This window comes from Amblyraja radiata, chromosome 13, assembly GCF_010909765.2.
Source record: "Amblyraja radiata isolate CabotCenter1 chromosome 13, sAmbRad1.1.pri, whole genome shotgun sequence".
NCBI lineage: Eukaryota > Metazoa > Chordata > Chondrichthyes > Rajiformes > Rajidae > Amblyraja > Amblyraja radiata.
In genome coordinates, this window is record NC_045968.1 from 1,039,836 (window position 1) to 1,052,953 (window position 13,118).

The following is a 13,118-nucleotide window of genomic DNA, read 5'->3' on the forward strand; positions in this document are numbered from 1 at the left end:
TTTGTACGTTCTCCCCGTGACCGCGTGGGTTTTCACTATGTGCTCTAGTTTCCTCCCACACTCCAGATGTACAGGTTTGTGGGTTAATTGGCTTTCGGTAAAGATTATAAATTGTACCTGGTGTGTTGGATAAGCAAGTGTACGGGGATCGCTGGTTGGCACAGATTCAGTGGGCCACATTGTATCTCTAAACTAAACTAAGAAGAGATTTGTAAACTAAGAATTTAGGCAAAGGAATTAAGTATATAATCTCCAAGTTTGCAGATGACACAAAGCTGGGTGGCATTGTGAGCTGCGAGGAGGATGCTATTAGGCTGCAGGGGGACTTGGTTGGGTGAGTGGGCAGATGCATGGCAGATGCATTACAATGTTAATAAACGTGAGGTTATCCACTTTGGCGGCAAGAACAAGAAAGCAGATTATCTGAATGGTGTCAGGTTAGGAAAAGGGGAGGTTCAACGAGACCTGGGAGTTCTTGTACATCAGTCACTGAAAGTAAGCATGCTGGTACAACAGGCAGTGAAGAACGCAAATGGCGTGTTGGCCTTCATAGCAAGAGGATTAGAGTACAAGAGCAAGGAGGTCCTACTGCAGTTGTACAGGGCCCTGGTGAGACCACACCTAGAATATTGTGTGCAGGTTTGGTCTCCTAATTTGTGGAAGGACATTCTTGCCGTTGAGGGAGTGCAGCGTAGGTTCACCAGGTTAATTCCTGGATGGCGGGACTGACATATGATGAAAGAATAGATCGACTGGGCTTATATCCACTGGAATTTAGAATGAGAGGGGATCTTATAGAAATATATACATTTCTTAAGGGATTAGACAGGGTAGATGCAGAAAAAATGTTACCTATGCTGTGGGAGTCCAGAACCAGGGGCAAGCCATTTAAGAATAAGGGGCAAGCCATTTAAGACTGAGATGAGGAAAAACTTTTTGACCCAGAGTTTGTGAATCTGTGGAATTCTCTGCCACAGAAGGCAGTGGAAGCCAATTCACTGGATGTTTTCAAGTGGGAATTAGATTTAGCTTTTAGGGCTAACGGAATCAGGGGATATGGGGAGAAAGCATGAATGGGATATTGATCTGGGATGATCAGCCATGATCATATTGAATGGTGGTGCTAGCTCAAAGGGCTGAATGGCCTACTCCTGCTCCCATTGTCTATGTTTCTATGTAAGAAGATAGTTGTATAATTGTAATCACATGAGATCAGTCAAGTGTCTCGCTCTGATGTGGATGATTATCCCTGATGGTTCCAACAAACCTTGAAATGTCCAAGATGTTCCCCCTTCACAATTCTCAGAATTTCCATTCTGCCCTTGCAGAGTTGGAGTGGAACTTTGTTCTCCTTCCGTCACCTCAGCAAAGCATTTACTTGGGGAATGATTCTCCTGAAAGAGAACAGAATGTGCAAAGGCCATTAATTTACTTAATCTTTCACATTGCCAGATCATGGAGTCATGTTTAGCTGAAGGAAAATTGTAGCTCAAGTTGCCATTGTGTGTCAGACATGTGATCTATCAGATGCAATTGAGGAGTTTTCAATCTGAGAGGAGGTGGAAATTGAACATTAGCGCACACGCATGTACAGACATGTCAACAGATGATCACACCAATGGACTACAAACAAGATCAAGAATGCATCTTTAAGATACGAGAGCAAGCTAATCCAGTGATGAAGATGCTCTCAATACAAATGGATTAATAAGACTGGAACCAGGCAAGACACAATTTGGTTGCAGATTCAAATAGAAGTTGCAAGAAGTTATTATCTGGGAAGAAAAAAAATTGAAGTAGTCTGGAGGCAGATCAGCAATTTGCGTGAGACTGGGCTGCTAGAACTGTTATTGACTTTGAGGCAATCATGAAATGTTGGCAGGAAATATTCTTTTCATTTGGTATCTGCAATGATCTCCTTGTAGTACCACTTCCAGGGTGTATTTCTACAAAGCACATTGAATTAATTGGGCACAGGTGGATTCCATTGACCTGGTTACTGAGGGAGAAAGGATGAATTATACCAGGGACTATGTGCGATTGTAAAGAAAAGGTAAAAGGGCACTGGGCCATGTTCAGTATTTGTTGCTTCCTTACCTTGTCCTCTGGGGAAACTTGCTCTGACTGATCTAATGGAGAGAATAAAATAAACACATCAGAAGAAGGGCACAGAGGGGCACAGGGGGAGCACAGCACAGTGGTGCAGCGGTAGAGTTGCTGCCGTACAGCGCCAGAGACCCGGGTTCGATCCCGACTACGTGTGCTGTCTGTACTACGGAGTTTGTACGTTCTCCCCGTGACCGCGTGGGTTTTCATTATGTGCTCTAGTTTCCTCCCACACTCCAGATGTACAGGGTTGTGGGTTAATTGGCTTTCGGTAAAGATTATAAATTGTACCTGGTGTGTTGGATAAGCAAGTGTACGGGGATCGCTGGTTGGCACAGATTCAGTGGGCCGCATTGTATCTCTAAACTAAACCAACTAAGAAGAGATTTGTAAACTAAGAATTTAGGCAAAGGAATTAAGTATATAATCTCCAAGTTTGCAGATGACACAAAGCTGGGTGGCATTGTGAGCTGCGAGGAGGATGCTATTAGGCTGCAGGGGGACTTGGTTGGGTGAGTGGGCAGATGCATGGCAGATGCATTACAATGTTAATAAACGTGAGGTTATCCACTTTGGCGGCAAGAACAAGAAAGCAGATTATCTGAATGGTGTCAGGTTAGGAAAAGGGGAGGTTCAACGAGACCTGGGAGTTCTTGTACATCAGTCACTGAAAGTAAGCATGCTGGTACAACAGGCAGTGAAGAACGCAAATGGCGTGTTGGCCTTCATAGCAAGAGGATTAGAGTACAAGAGCAAGGAGGTCCTACTGCAGTTGTACAGGGCCCTGGTGAGACCACACCTAGAATATTGTGTGCAGGTTTGGTCTCCTAATTTGTGGAAGGACATTCTTGCCGTTGAGGGAGTGCAGCGTAGGTTCACCAGGTTAATTCCTGGGATGGCGGGACTGACATATGATGAAAGAATAGATCGACTGGGCTTATATCCACTGGAATTTAGAATGAGAGGGGATCTTATAGAAATATATACATTTCTTAAGGGATTAGACAGGGTAGATGCAGAAAAAATGTTACCTATGCTGTGGGAGTCCAGAACCAGGGGCAAGCCATTTAAGAATAAGGGGCAAGCCATTTAAGACTGAGATGAGGAAAAACTTTTTGACCCAGAGTTTGTGAATCTGTGGAATTCTCTGCCACAGAAGGCAGTGGAAGCCAATTCACTGGATGTTTTCAAGTGGGAATTAGATTTAGCTTTTAGGGCTAACGGAATCAGGGGATATGGGGAGAAAGCATGAATGGGATATTGATCTGGGATGATCAGCCATGATCATATTGAATGGTGGTGCTAGCTCAAAGGGCTGAATGGCCTACTCCTGCTCCCATTGTCTATGTTTCTATGTAAGAAGATAGTTGTATAATTGTAATCACATGAGATCAGTCAAGTGTCTCGCTCTGATGTGGATGATTATCCCTGATGGTTCCAACAAACCTTGAAATGTCCAAGATGTTCCCCCTTCACAATTCTCAGAATTTCCATTCTGCCCTTGCAGAGTTGGAGTGGAACTTTGTTCTCCTTCCGTCACCTCAACACAGCATTTACTTGGGGAATGATTCTCCTGAAAGAGAACAGAATGTGCAAAGGCCATTAATTTACTTAATCTTTCACATTGCCAGATCATGGAGTCATGTTTAGCTGAAGGAAAATTGTAGCTCAAGTTGCCATTGTGTGTCAGACATGTGATCTATCAGATGCAATTGAGGAGTTTTCAATCTGAGAGGAGGTGGAAATTGAACATTAGCGCACACGCATGTACAGACATGTCAACAGATGATCACACCAATGGACTACAAACAAGATCAAGAATGCATCTTTAAGATACGAGAGCAAGCTAATCCAGTGATGAAGATGCTCTCAATACAAATGGATTAATAAGACTGGAACCAGGCAAGACACAATTTGGTTGCAGATTCAAATAGAAGTTGCAAGAAGTTATTATCTGGGAAGAAAAAAAAATTGAAGTAGTCTGGAGGCAGATCAGCAATTTGCGTGAGACTGGGCTGCTAGAACTGTTATTGACTTTGAGGCAATCATGAAATGTTGGCAGGAAAGATTCTTTTCATTTGGTATCTGCAATGATCTCCTTGTAGTACCACTTCCAGGGTGTATTTCTACAAAGCACATTGAATTAATTGGGCACAGGTGGATTCCATTGACCTGGTTACTGAGGGAGAAAGGATGAATTACACCAGGGACTATGTGCGATTGTAAAGAAAGGTAAAAGGGCACTGGGCCATGTTCAGTATTTGTTGCTTCCTTACCTTGTCCTCTGTGGAAACTTGCTCTGACTGATCTAATGGAGAGAATAAAATAAACACATCAGAAGAGGGGCACAGGGGGGGCACAGAGGGAGCACAGCACAGTGGTGCAGCAGTACAGTTGCTGCCGTACAGCGCCAGAGACCCGGGTTCGATCCTGACCTCGTGTGTTGTCTGTACTACGGAGTTTGTACATTCTCCCCGTGACCGCGTGGGTTTTCACTGGGCACTCTAGTTTCCTCCCACACTCCAGATGTATAATTTGTAGCTTAATTGGCTTTCGAGAAAGATTATAAATTGTCCTTGGTGTGTAGAATAAGCTGGTGGACGGGGATCGCTGGTCGGTGCAGACTCAATGGGCCACATTGTATCTCTAAACTAAACTAAACTGAGAGGAGAATTTAGACGAAGGAATTAAATGTAAAATCTCCAAGTTTGCAGTTGACACAAAGCTGGGTGGCAGTGTGAACTATGAGGTGGATGCTATGAGGCTGCAGGGTGATTTGGATAGGTTGAGTGAGTGGGCAGATGCATGGCTGATGCAGTATAATGCTGATAAACGGGAGGTTATCCACTTTGGTGGCAAGAACAAGACAACAGATTATTATCCGAATGGTGTTTGATTAGAAAAAGGGGAGGTGCAACAAGACCTGGGTGTCCATGTACATCAGTCATTGAAGGTAGCCTGCAGGTACAGCAGGCAGTGAAAAAAGCTACAGGCATGTTGGCCTTCATAGCGAGAGGTTTAGAGTATAGGAGCCAGGAGGTCCTACTGCAGTTGTACAGGGCCCTGGAGAGACCACACCTAGCGTATTGTGTGCAGGTTTGGTCTCCTAATTTGAGGAAGGACGTTCTTGCTATTCAGGGAGTTCAGCGTAGGTTCACCAGGTTAATTCCCAGAGTGGCAGGACTCACATATAATGAAGGAACAAATCAACTGGGCTTATATTCACTGGAATTTAGAAGCATGTGATCTTATAGAAACATATAACATTCTTAAAGGAATGGACAGGCTAGATGCAGCAAAAATGTTCTCGATGTTGAGGGTGTCCAGGACCAGGGGTCACAGTTTAAGAATCAGGGGTAAACCATTTAGGACTTTGATGGGGAAAAACATTTTCACCCAAAGAGTTGTGAATCAGTGGAATTCTCTGCCACAGTAGGCAGTGGAGTCCAATTCACTAGATGTTTTCAAGAGAGAGTTAGATATGGCTCTTATGGCTAATGGAATCAAGGGATATGGGGAGAAAGCAGGAACAGGGTACTGATTTTGGATGATCAGCCATGATCACTTTTGAATGACGGTGCTGGCTCGAAGGGCTGAATGGCCTACTCCTGCACCCATTGTCTATGTTTCTATGTAAGAAGATAGTCGTATAATTGTAATCACATGAGATCAGTCAAGTGTCTCGCTCTGATGTGGATGATTATCCCTGATGGTTCCAACAAACCTTGAACTGTCCACGATGTTCCCCCTTCACAATTCTCAGAATTTCCATTCTGCCCTTGCAGAGTTGGAGTGGAACTTTGTTCTCCTTCTGGCACCTCAGCAAAGCATTTACTTGGGGAATGATTCTCCTGAAATAGAACAGAATGTGCAAAGGCCATTAATTTACTTACTCTTTCACATTGCCAGATCATGGAGTCATGTTTAGCTGAAGGAAAATTGTAGCTCAAGTTGCCATTGTGTGTCAGACATGTGATCTATCAGATGCAATTGAGGAGTTTTCAATCTGACAGGAGGTGGAAATATTGCATTAGTGCGCTTGCCGTAACAACAGGCATGTCAACACACATTCACACTGATGGATAATAAACAAGATCATACAGATCAGAGCAGAGCAAACTGATCCAGTGCTGGAGATATTCTCAGTACAGTTGCATTTGTAATTACGGAACCAGGCAAGACAGAATTTGGTTGCATTTGTTTAAATACATATTGCAATGTCATTGACAGGGAAAGCTGACGGAGGCTGGAGGCAGATCAGCAATTTACATGAGTGGGCTAATAGAAATCTAATCCACTTCAGTGCCATTAACTATGAGGCAAACATGGGATTGATTGATTGCTTGTTGGATTCAAACATACATCATAGAAACAGCCCCTTTGGCACACAGAGTCCATGCTGACTGTTGATCAGCCATTTGCACCAGTTCCATGTTATCCCACACTAATATTAACTCCTGACAGTTTAAGGACAATTTACACAGGAACGCCAAACCCGCATGTCTTTGGGATTTGACCCACAGGTCTGCTTCCTTACCTTGTCCTCTGTAGAATCTTGTTCTGACTGACCTAAAAGAGAGAATGAAATAAACACATCAGAGAGTTTTTGATACCCCCATAATTACATTCACATGAGATCAAGCAAGCCCCTTGCACCGAGGTGATTCGAACAAACCTTCAGCCTCAGTTGGTCTCTCTTCATCATTCACAGAATATTCTTCCTTAAGAATAACTTTCGCTTGCAGAGTTGAAAGATCACCTTGCCCACGTTCCACGGCCGTAAAAATGTGGTTATTCCCAGAATTATTCTCCTGTAAAAGAGCAGGATATCAAAGGAATAGTGTTGCTGTTGGCAGGGGCTAGAGAAGATGCAAAGATCAATGTTCCCGCAATCTCCTCTCTTCCCTCTCGTAATAGCCTGGGATGGATCCCATCAGGACCTGGGGATTTCTCCACCTTAATGCTCGCCAACACCTCCTCCTTCTTAATCTCAAACTGCTCTTGCACATCAGAATTGTCAACACTGATATCCCTGTCCTCCGTGTCATTCTCCTTGGTGAAAACAAATGCAAAATACTTGTACCATGCCTACATCCCCAGACTCCAAACACTAATTACTTCCTTTATCATTGAGTGGTCCTATCTTCTCCCTGGTTTCCCAGGACAATGAACAAGAGGGTTATAGGCACATTATGCACATTGCTGTAGCATAAGTGAACCCTGTCAACATTGAAATGCGTCAAAGCCATTCATTTAATTTACCATTCATATCACCAGATCGGGCCCTAATGCTTAGCTGAAGGAAATTGTGGTTCATTTTGCCATTGTATTTCACACATGTGGCCCATCAGAGGCACTCGAGGAGAGGTAGAAATTGAGCATTAACATGCATGCAGAAACAACAGGCATGATCATGTCTATAGACAAGGAAGAAGATTAATAATACATCTTTGAGATTCTAGAGGAAGCTGATCCAGTGATGGAGATGCTCCCGATAGAACTGGATTAGTAAAACGGAACCAGGCAAGACAAAATTTGGTTGCAAGGATTCAAATACAAGATGCAATAAGTCATTGTTTGGGATAGAACGTTAACAAAAACTGAAGGAGCCCGGCAGCAGATCAGCAATATACATGAGAGTGGGCTGAGAGAAGTCTTAATCCACTTTAGTGCCATTGACTATGAAGCAAGCATGGGATTGATTGATTGTGGAATTGAAATATGCAGCACAGACACGGGCCTTTGGTACACCGAGTCCATGCTGAATGTTGGTCACCCATTTACGCCAGTCTTGTGTTATCCTGTATAAACATTCACTCCTTACAGTTTAGGGGCAATTTACAGATGCTAATTAACCTACAGACCCACATGTCTTTGGGATGTGGGACAAAGCCAGAGCACCCGCAGGAACCCACAAGGTCACAGGGGGAATGTACAAACTGTATACAGACAGCAACCAAGGACTGATCGACCCTGGGTCTGATGCTGTGAGGCAGCAGCTCTACCACCTGTGCCACTATGATGCCCAGGATGTCAGCAGTCAAGATTCCTTTCATTGTGTATCTGCAATCATTTTTGATGGTATCACTTCTCAGGTGGGAATTTCCACAAGGCTTATTGAATTAGTTAGACTACTGTGGGAGAAAGGATGAATTAGACCAGGAACTATAAAGGATTTCAAAAAGGTAAAAGAGCCCTGAATCTTGGTCAGCATTTTCTGCCTCCATACCTTGTCCACTGTTGAGTCTTGCTCTGACTGACCTGAAAAATAAAATGAAATAAACACATCAAAAGAGTTTATGAAAGCCCCATAATTGCATTCACATGAAATCAAGCAAGTCTCTTGCATTGATGCAGATGATTTCTCCCCGATTATTCTAACAAACCTGGAGCTTCCTCAGTCATTTTCCCTTCACCATTCAAATAATATTTTTCCTGCCCTTGGAGAGGTGAAGTCTCACTTTGCCCTCGTTCCATGGCCTCTAAACTGTGGTTATTCTGGGCATTACTCTCCTGTAAGAAAGCAGGATATCAGTTGTTTAACAAGGGAATAGTGTTGCTGTTGCCTGTGGCTGGAGAAGATGCAAAGATCAATGCTCCCGCAATCTCCTCTCTTACCTCGCTCGGTAGCCTGGGATAGATCCCTGGGTGTCCTGGGGATTCATCCACCTGAATGCTCGTCAACAACTTCTCCTCAATCTTCAACTGCTCTTGCACATCAATATTGTACACACTGATCTCTCTGTTCTCCATGTCCTTCTTCTTGGTGAAACACAGATACAAAAAACGTGTTTAGTACCTCGATACATCCCCAGACTCCAAGCACTAATTCTGTCCTTTACCCTTGAGTGGTCCTACCTTCTCCCTGGTTTCTCTGGACAATGATAAAGAGAATAATAAGGACATTGTGCACATTGCTGAAGCATAATTGAAGCCCAAGTAAAAAATGTAATTGCCAAAACTATTCACTTAATTTACCATTTACATTGTCAGCTATGTGCTTGCTCACATTGTCAGTAATGCTTAGCTGAGGGAAATTGTGGTTCAGTTTGCCACTGTGTGTGTCAGATATAAGGTCCGTCAGAGGCAACTGAAGAATTGTCATTCAGAAAGGAAGTAGGAAATTGAGCATTAGAGCACACGCAGAGACTTGGACATGTTAAACATGATCATGCCTATAGACAGTGAACAAGATCAAGAATACATGTTTGAGATTCTAGAGGAAGCTGATCCAGTGATGGAGATGCTCCCGATAGAACTGGATTAGTAAAACGGAACCAGGCAAGACAAAATTTGGTTGCAAGGATTCAAATACAAGATGCAATAAGTCATTGTTTGGGAAAGAACGTTAACAAAAACTGAAGGAGCCCGGCAGAAGATCAGCAATATCTGATCAGGGAAGCTGCTAGTCAGTTATTAAAGATGGGATAGCAGCACATTTGGAAAGTGGTGAAATCATTGGACAAAGTCAGCATGGATTTATGAAAGGTAAATCATGTCTGACGAATCTTATATAATTTTTCGAGGATGTAACTAGTAGAGGGGATAAGGGAGAACCAGTGGATGTGTTATATCTGGACTTTCAGAAGGCTTTCAACAAGGTCCCACATAAGAGATTAGTATACAAACTTAAAGTACATGGTATTGGGGGTTCAGTATTGATGTGGATAGAGAACTGGCTGGCAGACAGGAAGCAAAGAGTAGGAGTAGGGTCCTTTTCAGAATGGCAGGCAGTGACTAGTGGGGTACCGCAAGGCTTAGTGCTTGGACCCCAGGTATTTACAATATATATTAATGATTTGGACGAGGGAATTGAATGCAACATCTCCAAGTTTGCGGATGACACTAAGCTGGGGGGCAGTGTTAGCTGAGAGGAGGATGCTAGGAGGATGCAAGGTGACTTGGATAGGCTGGGTGAGTGGGCAAATGCATGGCAGATGCAGTATAATGTGGATAAATGTGAGGTTATCCACTTTGGTGGCAAAAACAGGAGAGTAGACTATTATCTGAATGGTGGCCAATTAGGAAAAGGGGAGATGCAACGAGACCTGGGTGTCACGATCCACCAGTCATTAAAAGTAGGCATGCAGGTGCAGCAGGTAGTGAAGAAAGCGAATGGTATGTTAGCATTCATATCAAAAGGATTTGAGTATAGGAGCAGGGAAGTTCTACTGTAGTTGTACAGGGTCTTGGTGAGACCACACCTGGATTATTGCGTACAGTTCTGCTCTCCAAATCTGAGGAAAGACATTCTTGCCATAGAGGGAATACAGAGAAGGTTCACCAGACTGATTCCTGTGATGTCAGGACTTTCATATAAAGAAAGACTGGATAGACTCGGCTTGTACTCGCTAGAATTTAGAAGATTGAGGGGGGATCTTATAGAAACTTACAAAATTCTTAAGGGGTTGGACAGGCTAGATGCAGGAAGATTGTTCCCGATGTTGGGGAGGTCCAGAACAAGGGGTCACAGTTTAAGGATAAGGGGGAATTCCTTTAGGACCGAGATGAGGAAAACATTTTTCACACAGTGAGTGGTGAATCTCTGGAATTCTCTGCCACAGAATGTAGTTGAATGCAGTTCATTGGCTATATTTAAGAGGGAGTTAGATGTGGCCCTTGTGGCGAAAGGGATCAGGGGGTATGGAGAGAAGGCAGGTACAGGATACTGAGTTGGATGATCAGCCATGATCATATTGAATGGCGGTGCAGGCTCAAAGGGCCGAATGGCCTACTCCTGCACCTATTTTCTATGTTTCTAATATACATGAGTGGGCTGAGAGAAGCCTTAATCCACTTTAGTGCCATTGACTATGAAGCAAGCATGGGATTGATTGATTGTGGAATTGAAATATGCAGCACAGACACGGGCCTTTGGTACACCGAGTCCATGCTGAATGTTGGTCACCCATTTACGCCAGTCTTATGTTATCCTGCATAAATATTCACTCCTTACAGTTTAGGGGCAATTTACAGATGCTAATTAACCTACAGACCCACATGTCTTTGGGATGTGGGACAAAGCCAGAGCACCCGCAGGAACCCACAAGGTCACAGGGGGAATGTACAAACTGTATACAGACAGCAACCAAGGACTGATCGACCCTGGGTCTGATGCTGTGAGGCAGCAGCTCTACCACCTGTGCCACTATGATGCCCAGGATGTCAGCAGTCAAGATTCCTTTCATTGTGTATCTGCAATGATTTTTGATGGTATCACTTCTCAGGTGGGAATTTCCACAAGGCTTATTGAATTAGTTAGACACAGGTGGATTTCATTCAACAGGTTACTGTGGGAGACAGAATGAATTAGACCAGGAACTATAAAGGATTTCAAAAAGGTAAAAGGGCCCTGAATCTTGGTCAGCATTTTCTGCCTCCATACCTTGTCCACTGTTGAGTCTTGCTCTGACTGACCTGAAAAATAAAATGAAATAAACACATCAAAAGAGTTTATGAAAGCCCCATAATTGCATTCACATGAAATCAAGCAAGTCTCTTGCATTGATGCAGATGATTTGTCCCCGATTATTCTAACAAACCTGGAGCTGCCTCAGTCATTTTCCCTTCACCATTTACAGAAGATTCTTCCTGCCCTTGCAGAGGTGAAGTCTCACTTTGCCCTCGTTCCATGGCCTCTAAACTGTGGTTATTCTGGGCGTTACTCTCCTGTAAGAAAGCAGGATATCAGTTGTTTAACAAGGGAATAGTGTTGCTGTTGCCTGTGGCTGGAGAAGATGCAAAGATCAATGCTCCCGCAATCTCCTCTCTTACCTCGCTCGGTAGCCTGGGATAGATCCCTGGGTGTCCTGGGGATTCATCCACCTGAATGCTCGTCAACAACTTCTCCTCAATCTTCAACTGCTCTTGCACATCAATATTGTCCACACTGATCTCTCTGTTCTCCATGTCCTTCTTCTTGGTGAAAACAGATACAAAAAACTTGTTTAGTACCTCGATACATCCCCAGACTCCAAGCACTAATTCTGTCCTTTACCCTTGAGTGGTCCTACCTTCTCCCTGGTTTCTCTGGACAATGATGAAGAGAATAATAAGGACATTGTGCACATTGCTGAAGCATAATTGAAGCCCAAGTAAAAAATGTAATTGCCAAAACTATTCACTTAATTTACCATTTACATTGTCAGCTATGTGCTTGCTCACATTGTCAGTAATGCTTAGCTGAGGGAAATTGTGGTTCAGTTTGCCACTGTGTGTGTCAGATATAAGGTCCGTCAGAGGCAATTGAAGAATTGTCATTCAGAAAGGAAGTAGAAATTGAGCATTAGAGCACACGCAGAGACTTGGACATGTTAAACATGATCATGCCTATAGACAGTGAACAAGATCAAGAATACATGTTTGAGATTCTAGAGGAAGCTGATCCAGTGATGGAGATGCTCCCGATAGAACTGGATTAGTAAAACGGAACCAGGCAAGACAAAATTTGGTTGCAAGGATTCAAATACAAGATGCAATAAGTCATTGTTTGGGAAAGAACGTTAACAAAAACTGAAGGAGCCCGGCAGAAGATCAGCAATATCTGATCAGGGAAGCTGCTAGTCAGTTATTAAAGATGGGATAGCAGCACATTTGGAAAGTGGTGAAATCATTGGACAAAGTCAGCATGGATTTATGAAAGGTAAATCATGTCTGACGAATCTTATAGAATTTTTCGAGGATGTAACTAGTAGAGTGGATAAGGGAGAACCAGTGGATGTGTTATATCTGGACTTTGAGAAGGCTTTCAACAAGGTCCCACATAAGAGATTAGTATACAAACTTAAAGCACACAGTATTGGGGGTTCAGTATTGATGTGGATAGAGAACTGGCTGACAGACAGGAAGCAAAGAGTAGGAGTAAACGGGTCCTTTTCAGAATGGCAGGCAGTGACTAGTGGGGTACCGCAAGGCTTAGTGCTTGGACCCCAGGTATTTACAATATATATTATTGATTTGGACGGGTGAATTGAATGCAACATCTCCAAGTTTGCGGATGACACTAAGCTGGG

General features: G+C 43.4%; 1 protein-coding gene across 3 annotated transcripts in view; it reads right to left on the reverse strand.

Moving 5' to 3' along the window:
* LOC116979527 (glutenin, high molecular weight subunit PW212-like) overlaps nt 1–13,118 on the reverse strand; it is a 189,866-nt gene that overhangs the window by 13,465 nt on the left and 163,283 nt on the right. For 2 of the 3 annotated variants that reach the window (XM_033031057.1, XM_033031058.1), the window contains exons 21-30: nt 11,881–12,024; nt 11,649–11,775; nt 11,492–11,523; nt 6,782–6,917; nt 6,644–6,675; nt 5,831–5,957; nt 4,383–4,414; nt 3,553–3,679; nt 2,098–2,129; nt 1,268–1,394 (exon numbers count right to left, since the gene is read on the reverse strand). In XM_033031057.1, the coding sequence (XP_032886948.1) occupies nt 1,268–1,394; nt 2,098–2,129; nt 3,553–3,679; nt 4,383–4,414; nt 5,831–5,957; nt 6,644–6,675; nt 6,782–6,917; nt 11,492–11,523; nt 11,649–11,775; nt 11,881–12,024 (916 nt within the window). The remainder of the gene's footprint in view (nt 1–1,267; nt 1,395–2,097; nt 2,130–3,552; nt 3,680–4,382; nt 4,415–5,830; nt 5,958–6,643; nt 6,676–6,781; nt 6,918–11,491; nt 11,524–11,648; nt 11,776–11,880; nt 12,025–13,118) is intronic. The other variant, XM_033031059.1, reaches the window with a different exon arrangement.